At 44.2% G+C, this 24,828-nt stretch overlaps 1 protein-coding gene across 1 annotated transcript; it reads right to left on the bottom strand.

Annotated features, from left to right (window-relative positions):
* Nucleotides 1-9,153: 9,153 nt before the first annotated feature.
* On the bottom strand, nucleotides 9,154-20,599 carry dmrt1 (doublesex and mab-3 related transcription factor 1; the record flags this gene model as incomplete). The annotated part of the gene is made up of 4 exons (XM_080738672.1): nucleotides 9,154-9,234; nucleotides 14,200-14,360; nucleotides 18,526-18,715; nucleotides 20,396-20,599. 4 exons carry the CDS (start codon nucleotides 20,597-20,599, stop codon nucleotides 9,154-9,156), a joined length of 636 nt encoding a protein of 211 aa, XP_080594798.1.
* Between the last annotated feature and the right edge of the window lie 4,229 nt (nucleotides 20,600-24,828).

Genomic DNA, 24,828 nt, shown 5'->3' with positions numbered 1-24,828 from the left:
GTGCTGACACCAATATAACAAAACAGACAAAATGTATGGGCGCCGCGCGAGGCGCCAGTGACTGTATAAATCTCGCCGTTCGCCGCGGAAAGCGAAACAAACACAATAATGAGCAGGGCTCTGCCGCAGTGCCAGACGGCTTACAAAACTTTTGAAATTGGAAAAAGTTTTGAGCAAGGGGGGAAAAAAAAGAAAAGAGAGAAAAAAAAGACAACAGACTCCAGCCAAAAGCTGCCTCCTGTGAGATTGAAATAGCTATAACTCAAGTAAGGGGCGGGGGGGGGGGGGGTTCATCTGAGCATCCCCGGGTAGCTCCTAGCAGGGCGCGGGGTGGGTGGGTGTCTGTGGAGGCACGGGGAGGGTGGGTATGGGGGTGTGTTAGTGTTTGTAGTGTGATGTGAGGTGTCGGGTGGGTGGGTGGGTGGGTGGGATGGAGTGGCGATGATGGTAGATGGGGTAGGGTGGGGTGGGGTGCGGTGTTTGATGGACTGCGGTGTCACCTCCCGCTCGGCGATTTACGGCGGCGGTGCTGCTGACGAGCGCGGGGCAGTAAACAGGCGCGCTGGGGGCGTATTTCACAGGGGGCTGGCTTTTATGAAGAACACCGGGACGGCTCTCCCCGCCGGCTCCGCCCGGCCCGCCGTGACGGATGGAGAAAGACGCATGACAAGCTTCATCATTGTTTGTAAATCTTAACTGTTCCCGCTCACTAACTCCAGAAGGCAATTTTGCGGAGACAGCGCGGGGGCCTGGGGGACGTGGGTGGGTGGGTGGGGGGGGTCGGGGGAGAGGAGGCGAGGTGAGGCGCAGAGGGAGGGGGGGCAGAAAGGACAGCGTGGCACTCCTGAAGGTTATTTGGATCTCTGTATTTGGCCAACTGATTAGCCCTATCCCGGGCTGTAGATAAATTTGACGGTGCGCTGTTTGGCAGCCAGAGAGAGAGAGAGAGAGAGAGGGAGAGAGGGAGCGAGCGAGGGAGGGCAGCTCAGGGCTCACAGCACACATCCTCCCGGTGGCCTGATGTGGAGGTGCACCTTAGTTTCAACCCAGCGCCGCAACGGAGAGGAGAAAGTTGACGCGACTGAAATGAACCTCTCCATGGGGGCGGTGATATAGATAGACCAGTGTTTCTCAACCATTCACATGTTGAGGACCCCCAAATCTATGTGTCTTTTAATAGGCCACAGACCCACTTATATTTTGTGCCAGGGACCCCCATAAGAAAAACCTTGTGCTGTTACATCTTTTCAAAAATCATTGCTCGATTTCACCAAATGTTTTGAAATATCTTGTAGATTGGCTACTTTCAAAAAGCACAAGTAAGTAAAGGGTTAAAGTGGTTTGACAGATTTTGATGCTATATTATTAAATAGATTTAGCTGGTAACCTCCTGGGGGTCCCTGGACCACTGACATAGTCAACAGAGAAGTGCTACTTATGAGACTTATTCCCCTCCATGTTACTGTGAACTCTTGATGTCAAACACAAACTCAGAGATTAAGATCTGGAATTATTTTATGCTTTAGCTATTGTAGATATACAAGCTCACAGCACAGCACAGATTTTTTGCAAATCTTTGAATATATATTTTTCAAAGCAAACTTTTTTAACTCAAAATTTACATTTATAGAATCGGGTCAATATATTCAAAGACAAAAATAGCAGATCTACAAGCTTAATGGGTTATGACAAGGAAGCCCGGTGAACAGATTTCCAAACAGACCAGATCAGAATGTTTGTAAACATATGTGTAGGCCTGTATTTCCAGGTAGAAAGTCGATGGATAAGGGGCACGTGGTGCAGTGGTTAGCACTTCGCCTCACAATTGGAAGGTCCTGGGTTTGATTCCCGCCGGGGAAAGCTGTGGGCGCTGGGGGCGTGTTCCTCCACCCGCGTCATCAGCACCCACACCCTAGGTGGGGTTGGCGATGGGGCCTCTCTGTGGTGAGTTTTCATGTTCTCCCCGTGTCTCCTTGGGCATAGGCCCTCACACAAAAACATGCAGTAGTCCTGGTTTCTATACTACCCCTAGCCAGCCGGGTGCTCCTCAATGTCCCCTGGCGCGGCAGGGGGAGAGCGGAAACCAGGACTGCAGGTTAGGTAGTCACCGGGTGAGAAAAATGGGTTGCAAAAATCGTGGGATAAAAAACATTAAAAATAAAATAAAAAGTCGATGGATATCCACACAATATAAAACCAAGCGCCATGTCTACTTTGTCAATAATAATACTGCTAATAATGGGATGCTGCTGGCGTTATCTACCCGGAAAAGCATTTTTGGTTGTGGTGATTGCGACCGTAGGTCACACTTACTATCAAAACCTGCACAAACTGTGAGTGAGTGAGTGAGTGAGTGAGTCAGTCTGTCCGTCTGTCTGTCACACCTCACACGTCACACTATTGCCCTGCTCATATCTCTGCAACCGTTGCCCCGATCCATGCCAAATTTTGCACACACGCTCCTTGGCTGCCAAACTACAACCTCCAAGGACCCCCGGAGCTCCAGGGACCCCCAGGTCCCTGGGGGACCCCCAGATGTAAAAAATGACCAAATGTGCAAAAATGACCAAATGACCACCCCAACGGGGCTGCTCACGGGGAATTCCCGGGGACCACCGACTCCTGGTGCTCCAGAACGGATGCAAAAGTGGTGGCGCCCCCAGTGGAGGATCCCCTCCACTGCAGCTCACATAAAATGCCGTAACTCGGGCTAGGAGGGTCCGGGAGAGCCGGGGCCGGTACCTATTCGTCCGCCAAGGCAACGCGGACACCCCACCCCTCATTTCTCACATGGCCCTCTTCTAGCGCCACCATGAGGCCGATTTTTAAAACACATTTTTGGACACTGCTCCTACAGTTTTTGCCCTAAAATCACGCAAATCGCTACACAGTATGTCTACACTCATCCCATCACCATGAATCTGTCCCATATAGCACCACCTTCAGGCCGATTTTTAAAAACACATTTTTGGACACTGCTCCTACAGATTTTGCCCTAAAATCACAAAAATCACTACACAGCATGTCTACACTCATGTCATCAACATGGATCAGGAAGATTTTGGAAAAACAATTTTTTGCCCTATTTGTGGAGATAAGGGAGTCTTACTGGTATGATGATGATTTGGTCTATATAAGCACATTGCTTACTGGCTGCACATAATTCCCTCAGCTGGGTTTTTATCAGCAAGAGTTTCTGTTCTACATTATGCCGAGGATATTTTTGTGTAAAAGATATGAAACATGACTCGTGACCCTGTCGTAATGTCCTCAGCTCGACCGTGGGTGCCAATAAAACACAATGGGAAAATATAAAATCCCATGACTCATGAGAAATGGCAAAGGAGTGAGAAGGAATTGGCAAAAGGTCAGCATAGAAAATATCAAAAAGTAGAAACAGCGGCATTCCAATTGATAAAAAATGCTAGATTTTGTTATTAATCTGCTACAGCAGGCTAGTGGCGCGTTTTGGCCAAAGCCTTCATCACCTGAGTAGGAGGGAACTGACTGTACTGGCATAGTGTCTGGCTGTTGACAGAACCACCGCTTGAGGCTACTGTGACGAGGCTCGGTGCTCGCAAGCAGATAACTGGACAGCAAGTCCCCCCGCAAACATTTTTAAAAATACTCTGTTACAAGTAAAGGTCCGGAAGTCCAAAATGTACTTGAGTAAAAGTATGAAGGTATTGGCACCAAACTGTACTTAAAAGTACCAAAAGTAAAAGTACAAAATGTTTGAAAATAGCAGATCTACAAGTTCACAATCGCGACGCGTTGTGAACTTGTCGATCAGCTATTTTCAAATAGCCTATGGGCCTAATGGGCTAAAGTGGAATAATGTATGTTTTATAATATCATCACTATTATATCTGCAAAGTAACTACTGTAGTAACTAAAGTTCTCAAATGATTGTAATGGAGTAAAAGTACAAAAATAGGATAAAATAGAAACTGCTGATATTGCGGAGGAGTGAGAAGTTACAGCGGCAGCGCTGTTAGCAACCAAGGACTGACTGTGCTGGCAGCATGTCAGAGTGCTGACAGAAGAGCCACTAGTGACGAAGGTGGAGGGAGCTCACTGGCAGATATTGATACATTAAGTCCAAGAAAAGAAAGAATAGCGTGTGAAACCATGTCGTCAACCTGGAACGCTCCTTCCAAAAAAAAAAAAAAAAAAAAAACATCACTTCTGGCACAGGTAGTTTGTACCACAGAGGCTACTGAAACCAAATAATGGCCTGCATCTATCAGAGTTCTCATAGGCGTGCCGACCCCCTGACCAATAATAGCACTGGCATGTCATGATTTTCACCAGTGTGATATTTGATGATATGATATATGATGATATGATACAGTATAGTTGATGATATTTGAATGTTTTTTTGTTGCTATTTTATTATTTATGTCTATGAATTGAATACCAAGGTTAGGACCTCCAACGCAAGGATTTATTTTGGGGTGTTTGAACTGTTCTTCATTTTTGTCTAATAAAAGATTCAATCAAAAAACTGCAGCAATGCACTGACACACCTAGCTTCATGACACACTGAACCACGACATACTGTACAAACGTATGTGCACACACGCACACACACGCGCACACACACGCGCACACACACACACACACACACACACACACACACACACACACACACACGCGCACACACGCACACACACACACACACACACACACACACACACACACACACACACACACACACACACACACACACACACACACACACAGACAGACAGACAGACAGACAGTATATGAAGAAATGAACAGCAGTGCATTAAAGTTATCTGGGTGAGGAGCTGACACCAAACACAAGAGGACCACCCTCCAAGACAGCGTTGTTGTCTTGTAATGGAGCATGTCAATACATGGCACAGGGCTGACGGGGGACCCTCACCACAACTGGACAGGTGACAGCTACTACTAACAAACAGCAGGGTGGGGGGGTCACACCACTAAACCCGCCCTATTTTGGAGAAACAAAGTTCTACAAGCTCACAACGCGTTTCGATGCTGGGATACATTGTGAGTGTGTAGATCGGCCAAGTTCACTGTTTAAAAAAAAAGCCTATACTGAATCCACAAAATAGGTACGCCAGGGTCAAAGTGGTTAACCCACTTTCCTACCCTATTTTCATCGGAGTTGCAGAATAATACAAAGTAGGAAAAGGCTGGTAGGAACTAGGAAACAAGTGCTTTTAGCAAGCTGCTGCTTAGCCTCAGCAAGAGAAAGTATGTTTCCTTGCTGGTATACAGTATACAGTACATGTGCACAGGCAGGCTGGTGTGTGCGTGTGTGGAGAGTGGAAAGTGGATACAGGTACCGATAGTGTCATTTAAGACTACCTTCCAAACGCTATGTGTGCAATGCATTGCTGTAAAAAGATTTTTACATGAAAGAATTCGGTCTATGCAATTAATTAATCCCCTTCAACTCTCACACTGCATGAAGCTTTCAATTTACAATTTAGGCATTTAGCAGCAGCTCTTAATCCAGAACAAAGCTAGCATGCATGCAAGTGATGTTGCCAAGTGATGCTGCCATGCTTTCATCAGTCATATCATATCTGTTATGGAGATGAGATTATCTGATTTGGAGCAATCCTCTTGAATCTGTTCATACTGTTATGCAACAATGTTTTCTAATACATTTTAAACTTCCTCACAGCAAAGACGTGCAGGTTAATTGTCTTGGGGAAGGGTCTATGTTATAGTTGTAGTTTTGACTTTATCCCCTTTATCCACAGACACCCACAATGAAAGCAAGGAAACAGTCGTGTATTGTTCTTATGTTGTGTGAAACGTTTGTTTATTCTTCATAACACTATTTCTTGGCCATGTCTCTATTCTGGCAAAATACGTCTAAAAAACAGACAGACAGACAGACAGACAGACAGACAGACAGACAGACAGACAGACAGACAAGAGAGCTACATGGTGTAGCTATAACCGCAACACACGTTCACATGTGTTCGCTATCTCTTTAAGTCAGGATTAAATACAAAAGGCTGCAGTAAAAATCTTTTTCTTTTCACTTTTATTTATTTTTTATGAACTTTATGGCGCCCTTGACTTGAGTGCAGACCTCCCTTGGATGTACTCTGCCACGCTCTTGACAAAGTCTGGATAAAACTTTATGGGGCCTGTGAAAGTGTGTGTGTGTGTGTGTGTGTGTGTGTGTGTGTGTGTGTGTGTGTGTGCGTTACTCACAGCCTGCCTTATTCTCAGTGCAGTTGTTGTTGTCGAAGGCGGGCGGCACGCTGGCAGAAGAGCTCAGTCCCTGACTGAAGGCTGCGGAGTAGTAGGAATGCATGTAGTCGTACATGCTATGGTTGGACAGAAGACCATCACTGCTGGGCACCTGCTTCACTCGCACGCACGCACACAAACACACACACACACACACACACACACACACACACACACACACACACACACACACACACACACACACACACACACACACACACACACACACACACACACACACACACACACACACACACACACACACACGTGCACGCACACACACACATGTGCACACAATGTAAAATTTAAAAAATGCACATTGTGGTGCATTCCCTCTATCCCGGAACACAGTTAGTGACACGCCAATATGTTGTACATCTCTCAATTGTGACCTTGACCTTTGAGACCAAAAGGCTGTAGTGGATCAACACTATATGTGTATATATATGTGCACACACACACACGCACGCACGCACGCACGCACACACACACACACACACACACACACACACACACACACACACACACACACACACACACACACACACACACACACACACACACACACACACACACACACACACACACACACACACACACACACACACACACACACACACACACACACACACACACACACACACAGACACTAACAGTAGCCAAAAGTGAAGCTCACAACGGGTTGTGCTAGATTGGCTACTTTGTGGTTATTCAAACCACAAAGTTTTGTCTTGGTTTCTTTTGCAGTTGTGAAACATTGAATGAGATGCTTTCTGCAGACCGCCCCCACCCCCTTTTTTTTAAGCGATGCGTTTCCTTCGTCTGACAAATACCCAAATGCTTTCATGCCTCGCTAGAAAGCTGCAAACAGATTACAAATACAACAACCGCATATGGCTCCAGTCCACACACCTCGTTTTCCAAGAGTATTTCCATTGCAGTGAATTTGTCTTTAAAATCTGCCCAAGCGAGCACCTAATCTTTACTGGCTGCAGTTTAACAGCCTAATCTGACAGGAAAAAAATACTCTGGGAGAGAGGAGAGAAGTAGCGCTTGAATTCACAGGCTGGTGGACTGATGGAAAAATGGATTGCAACAAGCAGCCGGGGGCTTTCTCCAGCCCTCCGAAAACTTTAGAAGGGGCTGTCTCTGCAGCGAGGGCGGCCTCGCCGAAGGGTTTTCAATTTCACTTTTATGGAATTTGATTTCTGTCAGCCTGTAATATGTCACCCCATATTGTCCACGCCATCAATTCCCCGACAGCTTTATAAACTGTTATTTAAGCTACACTCTGCTCTTGTATTGGGCCTTGACAAATACAATAGAGATTGGAACGGGAATTTTGAAAATGCACCAAGCTTGCATTTTTTACAGGACACATACCAAAAATAAACATTAGCATTGGTGGAAGCTGCCCGACCGTCTAGGTCAAGTCTTGTCATGCTTACACAAGTAGTCGACTACCGTCACAGGGTAACAACAACATGACTCATTCATATAGAAGTATTACGGTACGTAATTCTCTATTGAATCAAATGGAACTAGAAGCAGTGCTCTTCCGAGCACAGGTCTGCACCAGGTCAGGTATGTTATTGTGGCCTCCTGGTGGCGCTATAATAGGCCAATGTGAAAAGGGTGCCATATCTTCTTCGGCCTTTAATGGCAATCTGACGCTGCATGCATGATTTGAGGCATTTTGTTACAAAAATGAGTTTGGCAAAGTCGACCTGCTGGTGGCGCTATAACAGGCCAATGTGAAAAGAGTGGCATTTGTTCTTTGACCTAGTGGGAATGTGCATGATTTGAGGCATTTAAAAAAAAAATCCTGCAAACTTTGGAAGCCAATCTTAGCCAATCTGGATGGAACATGGAAAATCGGACAGATCCATGTCAATCACATGAATGTAGAGATACTGTCTACTGATTTGTGTGATTACAAAATCTGTAGGAGTACCGGCCAAAAGTTAGCTTTGCAAAAAATCGGCCTCCTGGTGGTGCTAGAACAGGCCCATGTGAAGAATGTGGGGCAGAGGTTCTGAACTGGCATCCATGGAGTGTGTGTGCACTGTGCACAGTTTGGCAGCGACCGGGCCAACGGCGCCGGAGATTAGCTGGTTAACAGACAGACGGACGGACAGACGCACAGACGCACGCACGCACCGACGGACGCACCGACGGACACACGGACGGACGGACGGACGGACGGACAAGGTGCAAAACATAGGCCTGATGGACACATTTTTTCTTTGGAGTCTGTAGCATTAAGGATGAAGTGATTGTTCCACTTAAAGCAATATACATATTCCTCAACTTTAAAGCTCACATCTTGTCATTCCAAGTATAAAATGACTCACTTAAACCACTTTGTTGACCGGTGTCCCTCAGGGGTCTATACTTTGTTCCCTCCTTTTTTCCCTCTACACCAAATCTGTTCACAGAAAATAGCCAATCTACAGTAACAAGTCACAACACATCGCACTGCGATACGCAAGCTTGTAGATCTGCTGCGTTTAACCGAACGTTCGCCTATTATGACATGCCCAGAATAGGGATGCTAGGGTTCATGTGATTAACAATACGTGTGTGTGTGTGGGTGTGTGTGTGTGTGTGTGTGTGTTTTGTATGAACACACACTTAATAACATTTAATAACACACACATGAAATAATTGCATGTGTACAGTAGAGGATTGGATTCCTTATTTTCTTAATGAGAAAGAGAATGATATTGAACTAGACGCATCTGCCCCCTCCAGCCTAATTTGGACTCCCAGGGGGGGCTTCCTTCCTTACCACCCTGACATGGCCTGTCTTCTTATCTGGCACCATCTCATGTCTGGGAGCACTCTGCTGCACCACCCTTTTATTATCATTCTCCACCTGCATGACAGTCAAACAGCGCTGAGTGGAGAGCCCAGGACGGGGAGAGGGCGGGAGATGGCCCCGAGCTGATAAAGACCACACTGTTTCCTCTGGAGTGGGGGGCGTGTTCACTGTTCAGGGGCGTCACACCAAATTCTGGGCCCTGGGTACAAGGATTCACTGCGGGCCCCCCCATGAATGTTAACTATTGAAAAATAGCAGATATACAAGCTCACAGCGCGGCACCGAGTGCCGCGCTGCGAGCTTGTAGATCTGCTATTTTTGAAAAATCGTGAAAATGTGTGCCAAGAAACCTATGTTTCCATGTCAGTGATGCTCAAACATTTTCATGTGAAGGACCCACCATCTCAAAATATTTAGTTCCAGGGAACCCCCAGAAGCAAAATTTGAGTTACAAATGTTCACTTAAAAAATACATATATTCAAAGATTTGCGCACATTTTCATGACTTTTCAAAAATAGCAGATCTACAAGCTTGCAGCGCGGCACTCGGTGCCGCGCTGTGAGCTTGTATATCTGCTATTTTTCAATAGCTAAAGTTACTAGGGCCTGGTACTTTCCTACCCCTTGTGACGCCCCTGGGCGTGTTTAGTAGCAGTGCAGAGAAGTGATTTAAATCTGTGGTTCTCAAGCGTTTTCATGCAAAGGACCCCCAAATGAATATGTGTTTGGCCGCGGACCCTCATCTGAAAATATTTTGTACCAGGGACCTCCATACAAGATTTGTGTCAGTAAAAAGTTTCCTTTTCCAGGATAAAAAAAAGAAATAGCAGTCTACAAGCTCACCATGCCGAACACATATTTTGACGCTATCTATTTTTGCTGGGGACCCCCTGGAACCCCCTGGGGGTCCCCCGTACCCCAATTTGAGATGTTCTGTTAATAGATGTATTCATTTCTGGATTCAGATTCATTAAGAGCTTGCACAGGTAAACTTGGTAATCACAGACAAATCCTGGGTGTTGATTCAAATCTGAGAATCAATCTCTTTACTCTCAGTCTTGTGGCACTAAAACAGGGAAGCACTAAAGCTTGGAGGATAACCACTATGCTATTCATAAACATATAACTTAGGGACGAAAAGTCAAACGAGGCACCTAAAAATAAACAAGATAACCTTTCACACAGCAGAATTTGAATAATGGGACCGCTTGGCACACTCTCATCCTGACAACTTCACCAAAAACACAGCAGCCCATTCATAATTCATAGAGGATGGCAAAATTATGCTAAATGCGCTAACTGATTAGCATTAATGCACTCTCTCTCTCTCTGACAAGCGCCGAGGCATAGCGGTTTGTGCCGCTGCCGACAGACAATACCATTAACCTTTGCAATTCAGGTCTGAGCTGCACGTTGGCAGGTTAGCGGAGGCAGTGACCCCAGACGTGGATGTTGCTACTAGGGGAGTGTGGAGAGAGAGCTGCTGCTACAAAACCCTCATCATGAAAATAAAGCACCTCAACAGAGGCTCCTCGAAGAGATATGGACCTAATTTGCCTCGTGCGCAAGCTCATCTCATCTGACACAATAGAGATACATTTAGTTATAAATCATTATATATGCGTGTGTGTGTGTGTGTGTGTGTGTGTGTGTGTGTGTGTGTGTGCATGCGCGTGTGCGTGCATTTGCACTTAGGTTAGGCTAGATGGGAGCTCCCATATAATTTCCAGCCTATGTCTCATTCCTAATGATCATCCAAAGGTGATAGCTTTAAATAGGTGTTATGAGTTCAACCTCTTTCTCGTCATATGATGACTGAGTGAGAATAAACAATATATTTCTTTAAACACAAAGTGAGAATAAACAATATATTTTTATATCACTAGACTCACTGAGGAAATACCTTCTATTCAGAGCATGTGTAAAATATGCATTTTATATCCCCATACGTCAGGACATTATCTTTGTCAGTGAATGACGTTAAAGTTCCAATGTACATTTTTCATCACTGCCAATTTAGTAGTTAGTAGCTACTTTAGTAATACACAAGGTAAGACAAACTATCGGGCAGCTGGCGTTTAATCAAGTATATAGTTACAAGTAATAGTATTAATGGAAAAGGTTTGTTCACCAGCTAAGCCTTGCCAACTAAACCCACAATTACTGTTAGGCCAAATAACCAAAACTGCCATTGTCAGGTAGCATTAGCTCACTACTGATGTTAGCTACATGGCCTGGATTTGATATGGTCAGTCAGGTCACAGGTGTTTCACAAAATGTAATGTAAAGTCTTCCAATAGTGACTCAATATATCATATTCATAAAGGTCTAGCTAGCAGGCTTTACATGATGTGACAACTCTTAGGGATGCCACGAAAAATCGATTTGTCGCTAGTCTCCAAAAAGTTATTTTAATATTTCAAATTCGAGGCTAATAGGCCTACTACTGCACACCAAATCGCCCTTGATGTATGTCACTCGAAAGGTAACTATGTGGACTGAGAAGGTTAAAGTTATAAAACTGTAACCATAAAATCATGGACAACAATCAACACTTAATGTTATGTGACCATGTGAGTATAATATAAACTAAAAGATATATACAAACTTAAAGGTTTTATATATGATATTAAAAAATATATTAATAGAATTGCCGAAAAATAAGTGTTTGATGAATGAATGTGAGTTTAAGTGTTTAAACTGTTCCTCATTTTGCTGGGGACAACCTGTAATCCCCTCAAGGACCCATAGGGTTCGCCTGACCCCGCCCGCATTGAAAAGCAGTGATGCTAAAGAACAATGGAGGAAAGTATCCCTACTTCACCTATACAGTCCAACAAAACATATTTAACTCATTTACTGCCTATGACTAGTTTGACGAGTTATATAAGTGTGTCCACTCTGCCTATGACTAGTATGACAAGTTTTGGAAAAAAAAAAAAAATGAAAACTTTTTTTTTGAAAAATTATTTTTGGACCCCATTAAATCTAGTAAACATGATTTCAATCGCGATTTTGCATGTTCCACCCCCATATAACCCCATCTTTCAAACAGGGCGGCCATCTTTGTTTACATAACATGTAAAACATAATGGCTATTATCTCAAGAATGCCTGAACGGATTTCCAATCTGATTTTTTTGTTTGAAAGCTGTGAACAAACTGCACAAACATGGTGCATGATCTGTGCATGGGCGTGCATGCTCTGTGCACTATAAATTACATTGAAGTCTATGGAGGCTTCTGGCGGGGAGCCCTGATGGGAGGCCATTCAAAATGGCCTCCCATCAGACAAAAATGTGATAACAATAAATTTACCCCCATTCATTCCGGATGGTGACCCGTTTCGAAACGGGTCACCATCCGGAATCAATGGGGGTAAATTTACTCAAATCAAAATTTTGTCTTAGGAATGCGACAAAAACCAAAAAATATTATTGAACTCTACTCTCCATGGCATGAGTAATCAATAGAAAAAAAGACATTTTGGGGGTGAACTACTCCTTTAAGGGAGAAATAGACCATGAATCTGCTCAATATTGATTGATTTCACATTTACAATGGCAAGTTAAAAGGTTTGTTAACAATACCTGGTAGCAGAAGTGGCTATTCTCTCTGACTATTCCGTAGCCTGCAGTGTTCAAGGTTGTTCTATATTGTTACATCTTCTACATACTGTAAGAGTACAAGTTATTTTTGATAGGTTTCCTTCGGACAATGTTTCATGTCACCTTTTGATATCGCCTCAGCTTGCTTGGAACCTTGACATACCAAAAAAGTACTACTTTTTTCCAATGGAAAACCAAAAGGGCGAGTAGAGTAGAGTTGGTGCCGTGCAGTGGAAAATTGGCATAAGTTTATCTCCTTTAACATAGAGGCTCAAATGGAGAAGCATCAGTTTCCATTTGTCTTTTGATATAAACCGCAAAACTCCATGCGTTTAAGTCTATTAGGCCACTACATCTGGTGAACTGTGATTCCCAGGGAGAAGAGTGCCTTCAGAAATCCAAGTCATATGGCTCCCAAGGATATACTGAAAAGGAACTCTGACCAGATTAAAATACAGTATAGGTTGTGCCAGTTTGCTGGCCATCTAAATCAGTTGCTTGTATAGCTTTGAGGGAACGGCCAGTGGTAAAGGCACGTACAGTAGCTGCAGCTCCAGACAGTTTGATGTAATACAACAATGTAAAAAATATTTTGAATTGTATCCCAGCTTAAAGCAGATGCATGCCATCCTCCACCCCCGCACTGCTCTGTTCATCCAGTGGCTTGGAACGGTTGCAGAATCATCATCTCCTGAAGCGAGCCAAGTAAAACACAGACTCTTTGCAGCGAGCACGCAGGTCCAACATCAACAACTTCCAAAACACAATTCATAATACTAACCTGACACCATTCTGCCAGGGGGATGGCGACTGTACCAGTTAATGTATGCACAGTGCACACACTGTTCAATAAACTTCAGTGAAACGCTCACCATTTGACTTGAAATTGATTTCAAACAGATGAATGTGTGACCCATCTTTAGGCCTGTCACAATTATTACGTAATCGTCTAATTGCAATTATTTTACATAATCCCAATTATTTTGCATACCGGTAATCGTCATAATCGTTACCATGTGGAAAAATGTGAAAAATAGCAGAAATAGCAGACCTAAAAGCTTACAATGTGTCCCACCTTGTAAACTTGTAGATAAGCTGTTTCCGCTATTCAAAAATAGATAAATTAAAGTATAGAATTATTAAATATGTCAGTAATCTGCCCTGTGCAGGTTGTGATTATGAAGACTAAATGGCAAACAGGAATTAATGCCCACTGGGGAATGGGACGTTGTAAGCTTTTACAGATGGGCCGTTGTAAGCTTTTACTGATTTTAAAAAAAATCTGTGACAGATTTTTTTTTATCTGTATCTTACCATCCACTTGAATGGAGAAAGAGATTGTTTTTATCTGAAGAAAGAGATTTTTTTATCTATTATCTGGCCCAGTGGGAATGGGCCGACAAGTTTGAATCCATCTGTTCCAGTCTTCAATGCCAATTGAAAATGTGTAAATCATGACACAGCTCTAGCCGTCTTTGATAATTCACCGTCTGTTTATGGTCACCTGGTACTGTTGGTAGTTGTAGAGGTTGCCATAGTAGGCAGGGTAGCGGGAGGGCTGGTAGAAGTTGTAGTAGGAGGTGTCTGAAAACAGGTCAGCAGGATCAGCCTGACCCTGCAGGCCCCTGGCAGAGGGGCTGGAGGTCAGCGTGGAGCGGCTCCCCCCTGGACGCAAGACAACAGCTTATCAGCAGCAGCAACAATAGTCTTCTTATTAACACATTGAGATTATTTCATGCTTTAACTATTGAAAAATAGCAGATATACAAGCTCACAAGCTTGTAGATCTTCTATTTTACTAAAATGTTGCTTCTGTAGGTCCCTGGAACTAAATATTTGTGGATGGGGGGGTCCGTGGCCAAATACATATAATTTGGGGGGGTCCTTGACATGAAAAGGTTTGAGCACCACTGACATAGAAACATAGGTTTTTCATAAACCTGTTTTAGGATTTAGGAGACATTTACAGTATAGAATCAGGTCAAAATATTCAAAGACTTGCACTCATTTTCAAAAATATTTTTTAATATAAAATAATGGTTATTAGTCATAATAATGCGTAATAATACATTACCAGTCTAAATAAATAGTGTCCCTTTCACTTTCCAAGAGACATGATCGTGTATATGAGCTACAATAAAAGAGACCAAAATAGTATAATATGAGTGTTATACATGACATTTCTACATTGACCATCACTTAAACTCTATTTACTTGGTTGACCGTAGTCCCCAGGGGTCTCTGTACTAAGCCTCCTCTTGTTTTCACTCTACACTAATTATTTTTGCCTTAAATAGCTAATCTAAAAGCTCACAACGCACCGCTTTGCAAGGTGTCGGGAGCATGTATAGATATGCTATTTTCACAGAATGTTTGCCCCCGGAGAACTGAATGCTAGGGAAGTGGGGTTCTTGTGGTTAAAGTATGTTCTTATGCTAAATTTGCCATATGGGACTTCCTGATTGCCACAAGATATTTCACACTCTGCCTACACATATTTTCCAAAGTATGGTCAACTCTACCAGACCACTTACTTTCTATTGATGCTTTGACTGTCAATTCAATGGAAGATCCTGAGTGGGAAAAACACGGATGTCTCAAACTATTGGCAACAGCACCATCTAGAGATGATGGGAGAGGTTTGTGGCCAATCACTGAACCCAGCATCACATGCACCACCAAGCACCAGCCTTGCTGCATCACACATCATCACACAGTGAAGAAGTGTCCTAACTCCGGACAGAACTCTGCCATTCAAATCGATATTCATCATCCGTGGGGCTTTCCACATCAACAAGACTACATTTCTCTCCGACAGGCGCCCTGATCTTTTTTCCATCTTAACAGAGATAACAAGGGCTATGGGACAGAAAGATAATGAAAACTGCCGTCCTCACTCTGTCATCGTGGAGTGCTTGACTCCCCTTGTCCTACATTGTTTGTAACAAGAGCTCCAGAGGAGGACTTTCTATGTAGCACATTCAGGTATCACCGAGTGGTCAACTCCCCTCCATCTCCTGTCCTCTGCTCTCTTGTAACCAAAGCACGCACACAAATTTGGAGAAGCCAAATGTGCAACCTTGACCGGGTCAGTATTCAAGCACCTGATGTTACTATCAGAACACAGAGAAGTTGAGAGAACAGACTCAACTCTATCCACTCAGCCATTTGCCTCTCCTTTTTCTTCCATTCCTCAACCATACTTAATGTCCTAAGAATAGCTGCCAGCCCGGTACACAGTAAAACCTATAGATGGTAACAAAGCTCTAAGCCAGGGGTGTTCAACAGGGGGTTAGGATGTCCTCAGAGTTACAACAGGGAGGACACCAAATGTTTGTGACAGGAACACTTTTTCTCCCTTTTACATGAACCACTTGAAGTTAGAATTCCTTTTCTGAGGGGAACATTAGCCAAAAATAGCAGATCTACAAGCCCACAATGCCCATTATTCTTTTAGTTTTAGTGAAGAGGGAAAAAAGTAGGGGGCACTGTGGGGGTTGAGCTATTATCATTACACTGCAATGTTCATTTTGTTTGACTATTCAACATTCATTCTTAGGAATGGGGAACTTGTTGTGAAAATCTGACATAGTGCTTGGAAATAAATGGTCCAAACATGGTTTTATGCATGCTGAAGGTGGTGTGACAACTGAAATAACGATGTGGGGTGATCATAAGGTGATGACGTTAGTGACTCACTGACTATTTCTCTCAGAGAGAAAGCATTTTAGTGAGTGAGTGAGTGAGTGCTCACCAGTGGTGCAAGTACTGTATTTAAGTACACTTTTGAGGTAATTTCCAATACTTTTACCACTACAAAACCACAAAGTTACTTTTTACTTTTACTTTTACTCCACTACATCTTGGATCAAAATATTGTACTTTTACTTCATTACATTTATCTGAAAACTTGACATTTTGGCACATTTGAAAATAGCCAATACTTTAACTTTAGTATATTTGGATGCCAATACGTTTGCACTTACACAGTACATTTTGAATTCCGGACTTCTACTTGTAAGGCTGCACCCACACCAAAATCCGCGTTCCGCCAATGCATTTCAATGGGAAGGGTGGCGGTTTCATGTCAGTGGAGGATATCTGCGCGCTGCGCAGACCTTGTGTTTATGCTGGAGAAGATAGATTCTCTGGTTTTTCCCCTCTGTCCAATCGGGTGAGTCAAAGGTGGAATGGGAAGGGTTCTGGAAGTGACTGACAGGCGCAGCACTGGCTTTGGGACATAATACGCTTCTGTGCGTTTTTAGTCAGCATGCGCACGAAAATAGTTTATCCTCTGGCGACCATATTTGGTGTGTGTGCACCCTAACAGAGTACTTCTACATCGCAGTGTTGATACTTTGATAGGGCTGTCACAATTATGACATTTTACATGCCGATTAATTGTCACTCAAATAATTGCGATTAGCGATTTAATTGTGTTTTTGTCGCTGACAATTACATTTCTGTTCTGACTAGGGCTGGGTTCGGTAACCGCCGTACCGCCGTATCGCGGTATACCGCGGCCTACCGCGGTGTCAGGGTCCTTACCGCGGTCAAAAAAGACAAAAAAATAGGCTATTTTTATTGAGAACGAGCGAGTTTTAAAACGGGGGAGAAGCGAGGACCGCATGCGCTCCATGCCGCTCTGCTCTGGGCCGTGTACCACACGTTGGAAGCCGCCCACATACGTCACTCACACACACACACAGTGCACGCAGGGCAGTAGAGTACGGAGCACAACTCTATGACGGAGCAGCAATGCAGCATATACTTTCTCTGTAATCCACTCGACACAAGGATGTTAATACATACCTTGTGTTGTGGCATATCTTTTTTTATTCATACGGATTACTGGCGGAGCGCGGGCCGCGTGGACAAAACCGAAAATGAAACTATTTTACTTTCTCCAGCTACACCGCGTCGCACGTTGTGCTCCGTCCAGCGGCGCGTCGGCGATTTTATAACCTTTTCTGTCAAGTCTTGTAACTAAAACCTGTATATAGCAGCACTCAATCACTGTGATTTGAGAGTTGAGACGTGACGTGAGTTTACAGAATCACTGTACACGATCTGACTACCCTTCCTCTTCTGGTTTGTTCACATAACTGTTTGTGTCTGAAAAGCCCAAGTAGCTAGCCTACGTTACTATGGTAACCCGACAGTGCAGATCTAAAAGCTCAGAACGCATCGCGGATGCGATGTGGTGTGAGCTTGTAGATCTGCTCCTTTGAAAGCCAGACCCGCTGTGCTGTACGGAGAAGTATATCTCGGGCAGTCAGGCTGTGTCGCCTCTCCACTGTGGAGAGGCGACTTTTGGGAAGATGATTGCAATATTTTGGCTTATCGCCGAACCTTAATTAATAGATACGGGGGTGCGGTAATTACCGCAGTACCGGCGGTAAATGGGAAGACGGTAATCGCGGTAACAAAATGTCCATACCGCCCCAGGCCTAGTTCTGACTTTTAGGCTTTGAAGTTGCACATGGTAGATATGACACATGACATGACCTAAATATACAAAGAAATTACTGACATATTTGACAACCTTATACTTAAAAACATTGATAGTGGAAATAGCCGATCTACAAGCTCACAACGCGTCGCGATGCGATGTGTTGTGAGCTTGTAGATCTGCTATTTCCACTATTTTCGACTTTAAAAAAAATATATGAACATTTTTCAACATGGAAACGATTATGATGATTATGAAAAATAATCACGATTATGTCAAATAATTGCGATTAGACGATTATGTAACAATTTTGACAGCCCTATACTTTGACTTCCGTAAAAAACGTGTGAGTTCTTTTTCCACCTGTCCGGTGCTCACCTGAGACAGCGGGAGGAGAGCCGGTGGTGCTGGAGATGGTGGGGGCTGCAGGGGGGTGGTGGTGTCCCCCCGCACCAGAGAACAGGCCGTTTGCCACCTCGTTCTTGACGTTCACATCAGAGCCAGTCAGGACCACGGGGCTGAAGAAGCCCATCTCCTCCTCCTGGACCTGCTGACGGCGGAGGGCAACCTGGCATGATGGAGTTCAACAAAGACCACACACGTCCCTTTCAGAGCAGCGTTACCAGTGTTTTACATGTCAACATGCTCATACATGTACATGTACAGTAGCTCAGGGGTTCTCAAGCTATTCAGGCTGTGACCTCCAAAATAATCATATTTTAACTGGAGACCCCATGACGAGTACTAAGAGTTGAGGAATTACATTTTGTATAAGACGGTTTTATTGTGAAAATAGCAGATCTACTTGCTCATGACGCCGAGGCAACGCGTTGTGAGCTTGTAGATCTGTTATTTTCACAATGTTGTGAGCATGTAGATCTGTTATTTTCACAATGTTGTGAGCATGTAGATCTGTTATTTTCACAATTTCTGCCTTTAATAATTGACAATTTGGCTAATGTTTAATTTGTAAATGTAAAAGTCCTGACCTTAAATTGTCACTTTAGAATTGTGCAGATACCCTCTATACACTTAAACTTTATGTTGGTTTGTTTACTGTTGAGTGAGAAAACAATTATCTTGCACATAAAGTCATCTGGGGACCTCCCAAAATCTGACTCACAGGTTGGGAACCTTTTACTCCACTACAATTATTTGAACACTTTAGTTACTTTAGTAGATTTTGATTTATTATTACAAAACCTACATTACCACTTCAGCGATGCCAAGCATTGTGAGCTTGCAATGTAGATCTGCCATTTTCAAAAGATTTTTATACATTTGAAAACTTGAAATGGGAAAAGGTGCATAATGAGCAGGCTACTTTCTACTTTTGGTAGCCTACTTTAAATACAGTTTGATGCCAATACTTTTGTACTTTTACTTAAGTACATTTTGAATTCCTGACTCTTGTAACAAGAGTACTTCTACAATGCAGTATTGATACTTTTACTTCAGTAAGAAATGTGAGTAGCTATTTCCACCACTGGCTGACACAAAGTTGCATGCCATCGTTTAATAAACTTGCCTGTCATCACTCATCAGATAAACTGACACTGCAAACTATGAAATGTGTCATGGTGGATAAATAAAGCTGATACTTTTATCTGGAAACATTATCTAAACAAGATGTGTTCAATTCAACAGTTTATGAACTAAGCATAGAGCTTGGAACACGTTTTGATCAACACTCCATAGTGGTTTACAATACAAGCCAGTTGTTTATAAACTAACTTTGCTAATGTTAGCTAACATTATATAGGCTATATAGTATACCTACATGTTTTCAAATATTGTACTTTTACTCCACTACATTTACATTTATTTGAGAACTTTAGAAACATGTTATTGTTACTTTGCAGGTAGCTACAGTATATAAACAACTATATTACAAAACACACCCACTTTAGCACTATATTTTAAACCTCGGTCGTTTGAAAACATCCGATCTACAAGCTCACAACGTGTAGTGACGAGATGCGTTGTGAGCTTGTAGATCTGCTATTTTCAAACTTTCTTTGCACTTTTACTTCAGGTACTTCGTACTTCAACAAGACGTTCAAGTAGTCTGCACTTTGATGCCAGCAACACTTTCGCACTTTTACTCGACCTGTTTGAATTCCGGACTTTATACTTTGTAACACAGCATTTCTACTTTGCAGTATTGATACTTTTACTCAAGTAAAAAACACGTGGGTATACTTTCCCCACCACTTGTATAGGCTATAATAAAGTAACAGGTGGTTACCTGGGCGGCCATGACTCTCTGTCTCTCCGTGATCAGCTTGCACTTGTTACACGAGCACTCCCTCCAGTTGCAGAAGCGCTTGTGTCCCTTTAGGAGGCTGACGAAGCCATGGTTGCGGCACCGGGAACACTTGGGCATCCTGGGCGTCTTCATCTTGGCAGGTGGGCCATCCATGGTGGTGGGCTTCTCCTCTTTGCTCATCATCGTTGCTGCCTTCCTTGTTGACTGGACAACTAAAAGACTTGATCCTAGGCTGTGGCCCTGACCTGAAGACTGTCACAAAGATAAAACAAAAAAGGTTCTTGTCTTCTTGGCTGCCACTGGTCAAATAGATGGGAGTTGTTTGTTTCTTCTCTCAGCTCGCCTGTATCTCTGCAGAGCCACTGCGTAGGAGCATGTGGGTGTGTCGCCTCACGGGGCCAAGATGAGCAGGGCACTGGCACACATGGTCCGGAGGGAAATAGAACTTCTTAAGCCAGGGGTTTTCAAACTTTTTTGACCCACCCCTGTAAACAACCTTTTCATCCATGATGGCACCCCTGAATTACACTGTTAACTTTTTGAATATTTACATCATAATGAAGAAGTATCCGTTTCCATCAGAACTGACTGAAAATAACTTTATACTTGACGTTTAACCACCTTTTCTGGGGGAGGGGGGGGGGGAGAGGGGGACTGTTACTAGTGAAGTGATATTTATGCAGTGATATTGATGAATTCCAATTTTTCCAAATGTTATCTAACTCTAAGTATTCTGAGGCACCCCTGGAATGGCACCCTAGGGTGCCACGGCTCCCACTTTGGGAAACCCAGTTCTAAGCAGTGTCTCTAGATTTTGGTGTAGAAAACCATCTATGTTAAAACGTTGTAATCGAATTTCACTATATCTCAGCCAATATTGCACTTTAATTGCGACCGTATAACCTCAAAAAGGTCGATAACTTCACAATCAAAGTGGGTGACAAGGTCATAACACGAAAAAACGAAATCTCTTACTTAGGATGTATCCTGGAAGCTAATCTTTCCAGTGAAAAGATGACTTCTAAAGTAATAAATAAAATCAACCAACGAACTCGTTTCCTACAGAGGATAGCCCCGATGGTCAATTTTAACACACTGAAGACCATAGCTGGTGCAATAATCCAGCCCCTCTTTGACTACGGAGTCCACGTATGGTATCGTGACGCCCCACAAGCCCTGAAAACTAAACTCCAAACAGCCCAAAATAAACTAATTAGGGTCCTGCTTAGCCTTCCCTATCAGACTCACCTCACCGCTACTCACCAATTAAGAGTGGGGTGGCTCAGAGTAGATGACAGAGTACAGCAGCTTGCAATGGGCCTGGTGTACAAGATACACTACACCACTATGATACCCAAGTACCTGTCAAAATACTTTATAAACATTAAGGATGTCCATAATTACAACACCAGAGGCAGCGCCACAGATCACTTTCAACCCAGAGTCAAAACCAACAAAGGGTCAAACTCTTTTTTCTGCTATACCACCAAAATGTGGAAAGCCTTACCGAAGGCCATAAAGGAGTGTGGATCACTTGCATCCTTTAAAATTGCCCTGAAAAGCCACTTACAGGCAGCAGCCGTTCGCAACTGGTAATAATGAACCTAGCCCCAACCCTACCCTCCCCTGCCCCTTCTTTGTATATACTGTTTGTTTAAGAATTACTGTCTTTGTTTTGTTTTTCTTTACATATCTACTGCATAGTACTGTGTTCTATCTGTCTGTCATTCAATGTTATATGAGATACTTAAATGGTTTCCAGTGGAAATAAGCTTAGTCTTTTCATGGATCTCCTTTTAGTAGACCTTGTACCAGTGAACTGTACCGTCATGAAACTGTACCTTTTCCTATGCAAACTTCTAATAAAGTCTTCAATCAATCAATCAATCTTACTACAGAAAGCTGCTCGAGGTGTCCGTGCGTCAGTCCGTCACACGTCACACGTCAGTCCGTCACACGTCACACGTCACACTTTTGCCCTGCTCACATCTCCGCAACCGTTGCCCCGATCCATGCCAGATTTTGCACACACACTCCTTACCTGCCAAACTAAAACCTCCAAGGACCCCCGGAGCTCCAGGGACCCCCAGGTCCCTGGGGGACCCCCAGATGTAAAACATTTCCAAATGTGCAAAAATGACCAAATGACCACCCCAACGGGGCTGCTCACGGGGAATTCCCGGGGACCACCGACTCCTTGTGCTCCAGAACGGATGCAAAAGTGGTGGCTTCCCCAGTGGAGGACCCCCTGCCACTGCAGCGCACATAAAATGCCGTAACTTGGGCAAGGAGCGACCGGGAGAGCCGGGGCCGGTACCTATTCGTCCGCCTCGGCGGCGCGGAGACCCCACCCCTCATTTCTCACATGGCCCTCTTCTAGCGCCACCTTCAGGCCGATTTTTGAAAGCACATTTTTGGACACTGCTCCTCCAATTTTTGCCCTAAAATCACGCAAATCGCTACACAGTATGTCTACACTCATGTCATCAACATGGATCCGTCCACATTTTTTGGGGACACTGCTCCCTACTCTTTGTGTATACATGTGACCTACGGTCGCTTATCTCCCGATTAGGGAGTCTTACTGGTAGCTGAACAAATAAGGTGTCTAGACCTGTGTTTTGGGGGTCAAGGATCACAATGGAACTACTATAGTGATCATAATTGCGACCGTAGGTCGCACTTACTACAGAAAGCTGCTCGAGGTGTCCGTGCGTCAGTCCGTCACACCTCACACGTCACACGCGTCAGTCCGTCACACCTCACACGTCACACTTTTGCCCTGCTCATATCTCGGCCACCGTTGGCCCGATCCATGCCAAAATTTCCACACAAACTCCTTGCCTGCCAAACTACAACCTCCAAGGACCCCCAGAGTTCCAGGGACCCCCAGGTCCCTGGGGGACCCCCAGGTGTAAAAAAAATACCAAATGTGCAAAAATTACCAAATGACCACCCCAACGGGGCTGCTCACGGGGAATTCCCGGGGACCACCCACTCCTGGTGCTCCAGAACGGATTCAAAAGTGGTGGCGCCCCCAGTGGAGGACCCCCTGCCACTGCAGCTCACATAAAATGCCGTAACTCGGGCTAGGAGCGTCCGGGAGAGCCGGGGCCGGTACCTAATCGTCCGCCAAGGCAACGCGGACACCCCACCCCTCATTTCTCACATGGCCCTCTTCTAGCGCCACCTACAGGCCGATTTTTAAAACACATTTTTGGCCACTGCTCCTACAGTTTTGGCCCTCAAATCACGGAAATCACTACACAGTATGTCTACACTCATGTCATCAACATGGATCCGGAAGTTTTTGGAAAAACAAATTTTTCCCCTATTTGTGGAGATAAGTGACCTACGGTCGCTTATCTCCCGATTAGGGAGTCTTACTGGTATATGTAGCCTACCTTTGTCATGCTGGTGTGCAAATCAATAGTCCTACTACAATATAATCACGCAATTTAACATTTTTAGCCATCTTCAAAATAATTGCTTGCCAATAGCTTTCTGTTCATATATGGTACCAGTAAGGCTCCCTAATCGGGAGATAAGCGACCGTAGGTCACTTATCTCCACAAATAGGGCAAAAATGTGTTTTGCCAAAATCTTCCTGATCCATGTTGATGACATGAGTGTAGACATACTGTGTAGTGATTTTCGTGATTTTAGGGCAAAATCTGTAGGAGCAGTGTCCAAAAATGTGTTTTTAAAAATCGGCCTGGAGGTGGCGCTATATGGGACAGATTCATGTTGATGGGATGAGTGTAGACATACTGTGTACCGATTTGCGTGATTTTAGGGCGAAAATTGTAGGAGCAGTGTCCAAAAATGTGTTTTGCAAGAATCGGCCTCATGGTGGCGCTAGAAGAGGGCCATGTGAGAAATGAGGGGTGGGGTCTCCGTGCCGGCAAGGCGGACGAATAGGTACCGGCCCCCCGGCTGTCCCGGTCGCTCCTAGCCGGAGTTACGGCATTTTATGTGAGCTGCAGTGTAGGGGGTCCTCCACTGGGGGCGCCACCACTTTTGCATCCGTTCTGGAGCACCAGGAGTCGGTGGTCCCCGGGAATTCCCCGTGAGCAGCCCCGTTGGGGTGGTCATTTGGTCATGTTTGCGCATTTGGTCATTTTTTACATCTGGGGGTCCCCCAGGGACCTGGGGGTCCCTGGAGCTCCGGGGGTCCTTGGAGGTTGTAGTTTGGCAGCCAAGGAACATGTGTGCAAAATTTGGCATGGATCGGGGCAACGGTTGCGGAGATATAAGCAGGGAAAAAGTGTGACGTGTGAGGTGTGACAGACAGACTGACAGACAGACGGAGGGACGGACGGAGTTACTTACACTTTGTGGTGGTTTTGATAGTAAAGTGCGACCTGACGGTCGCAACTATCCACTCTCAATTAGTTCCACCCAAATCCTCA

Source organism: Nannobrachium achirus (genome assembly GCF_963921795.1).
Source record: "Nannobrachium achirus genome assembly, chromosome: 12".
NCBI classification, from domain to species: domain Eukaryota; kingdom Metazoa; phylum Chordata; class Actinopteri; order Myctophiformes; family Myctophidae; genus Nannobrachium; species Nannobrachium achirus.
Note: the sequence above shows the minus strand (reverse complement) of the source record. Positions and strands in the feature narration are given on the sequence as shown.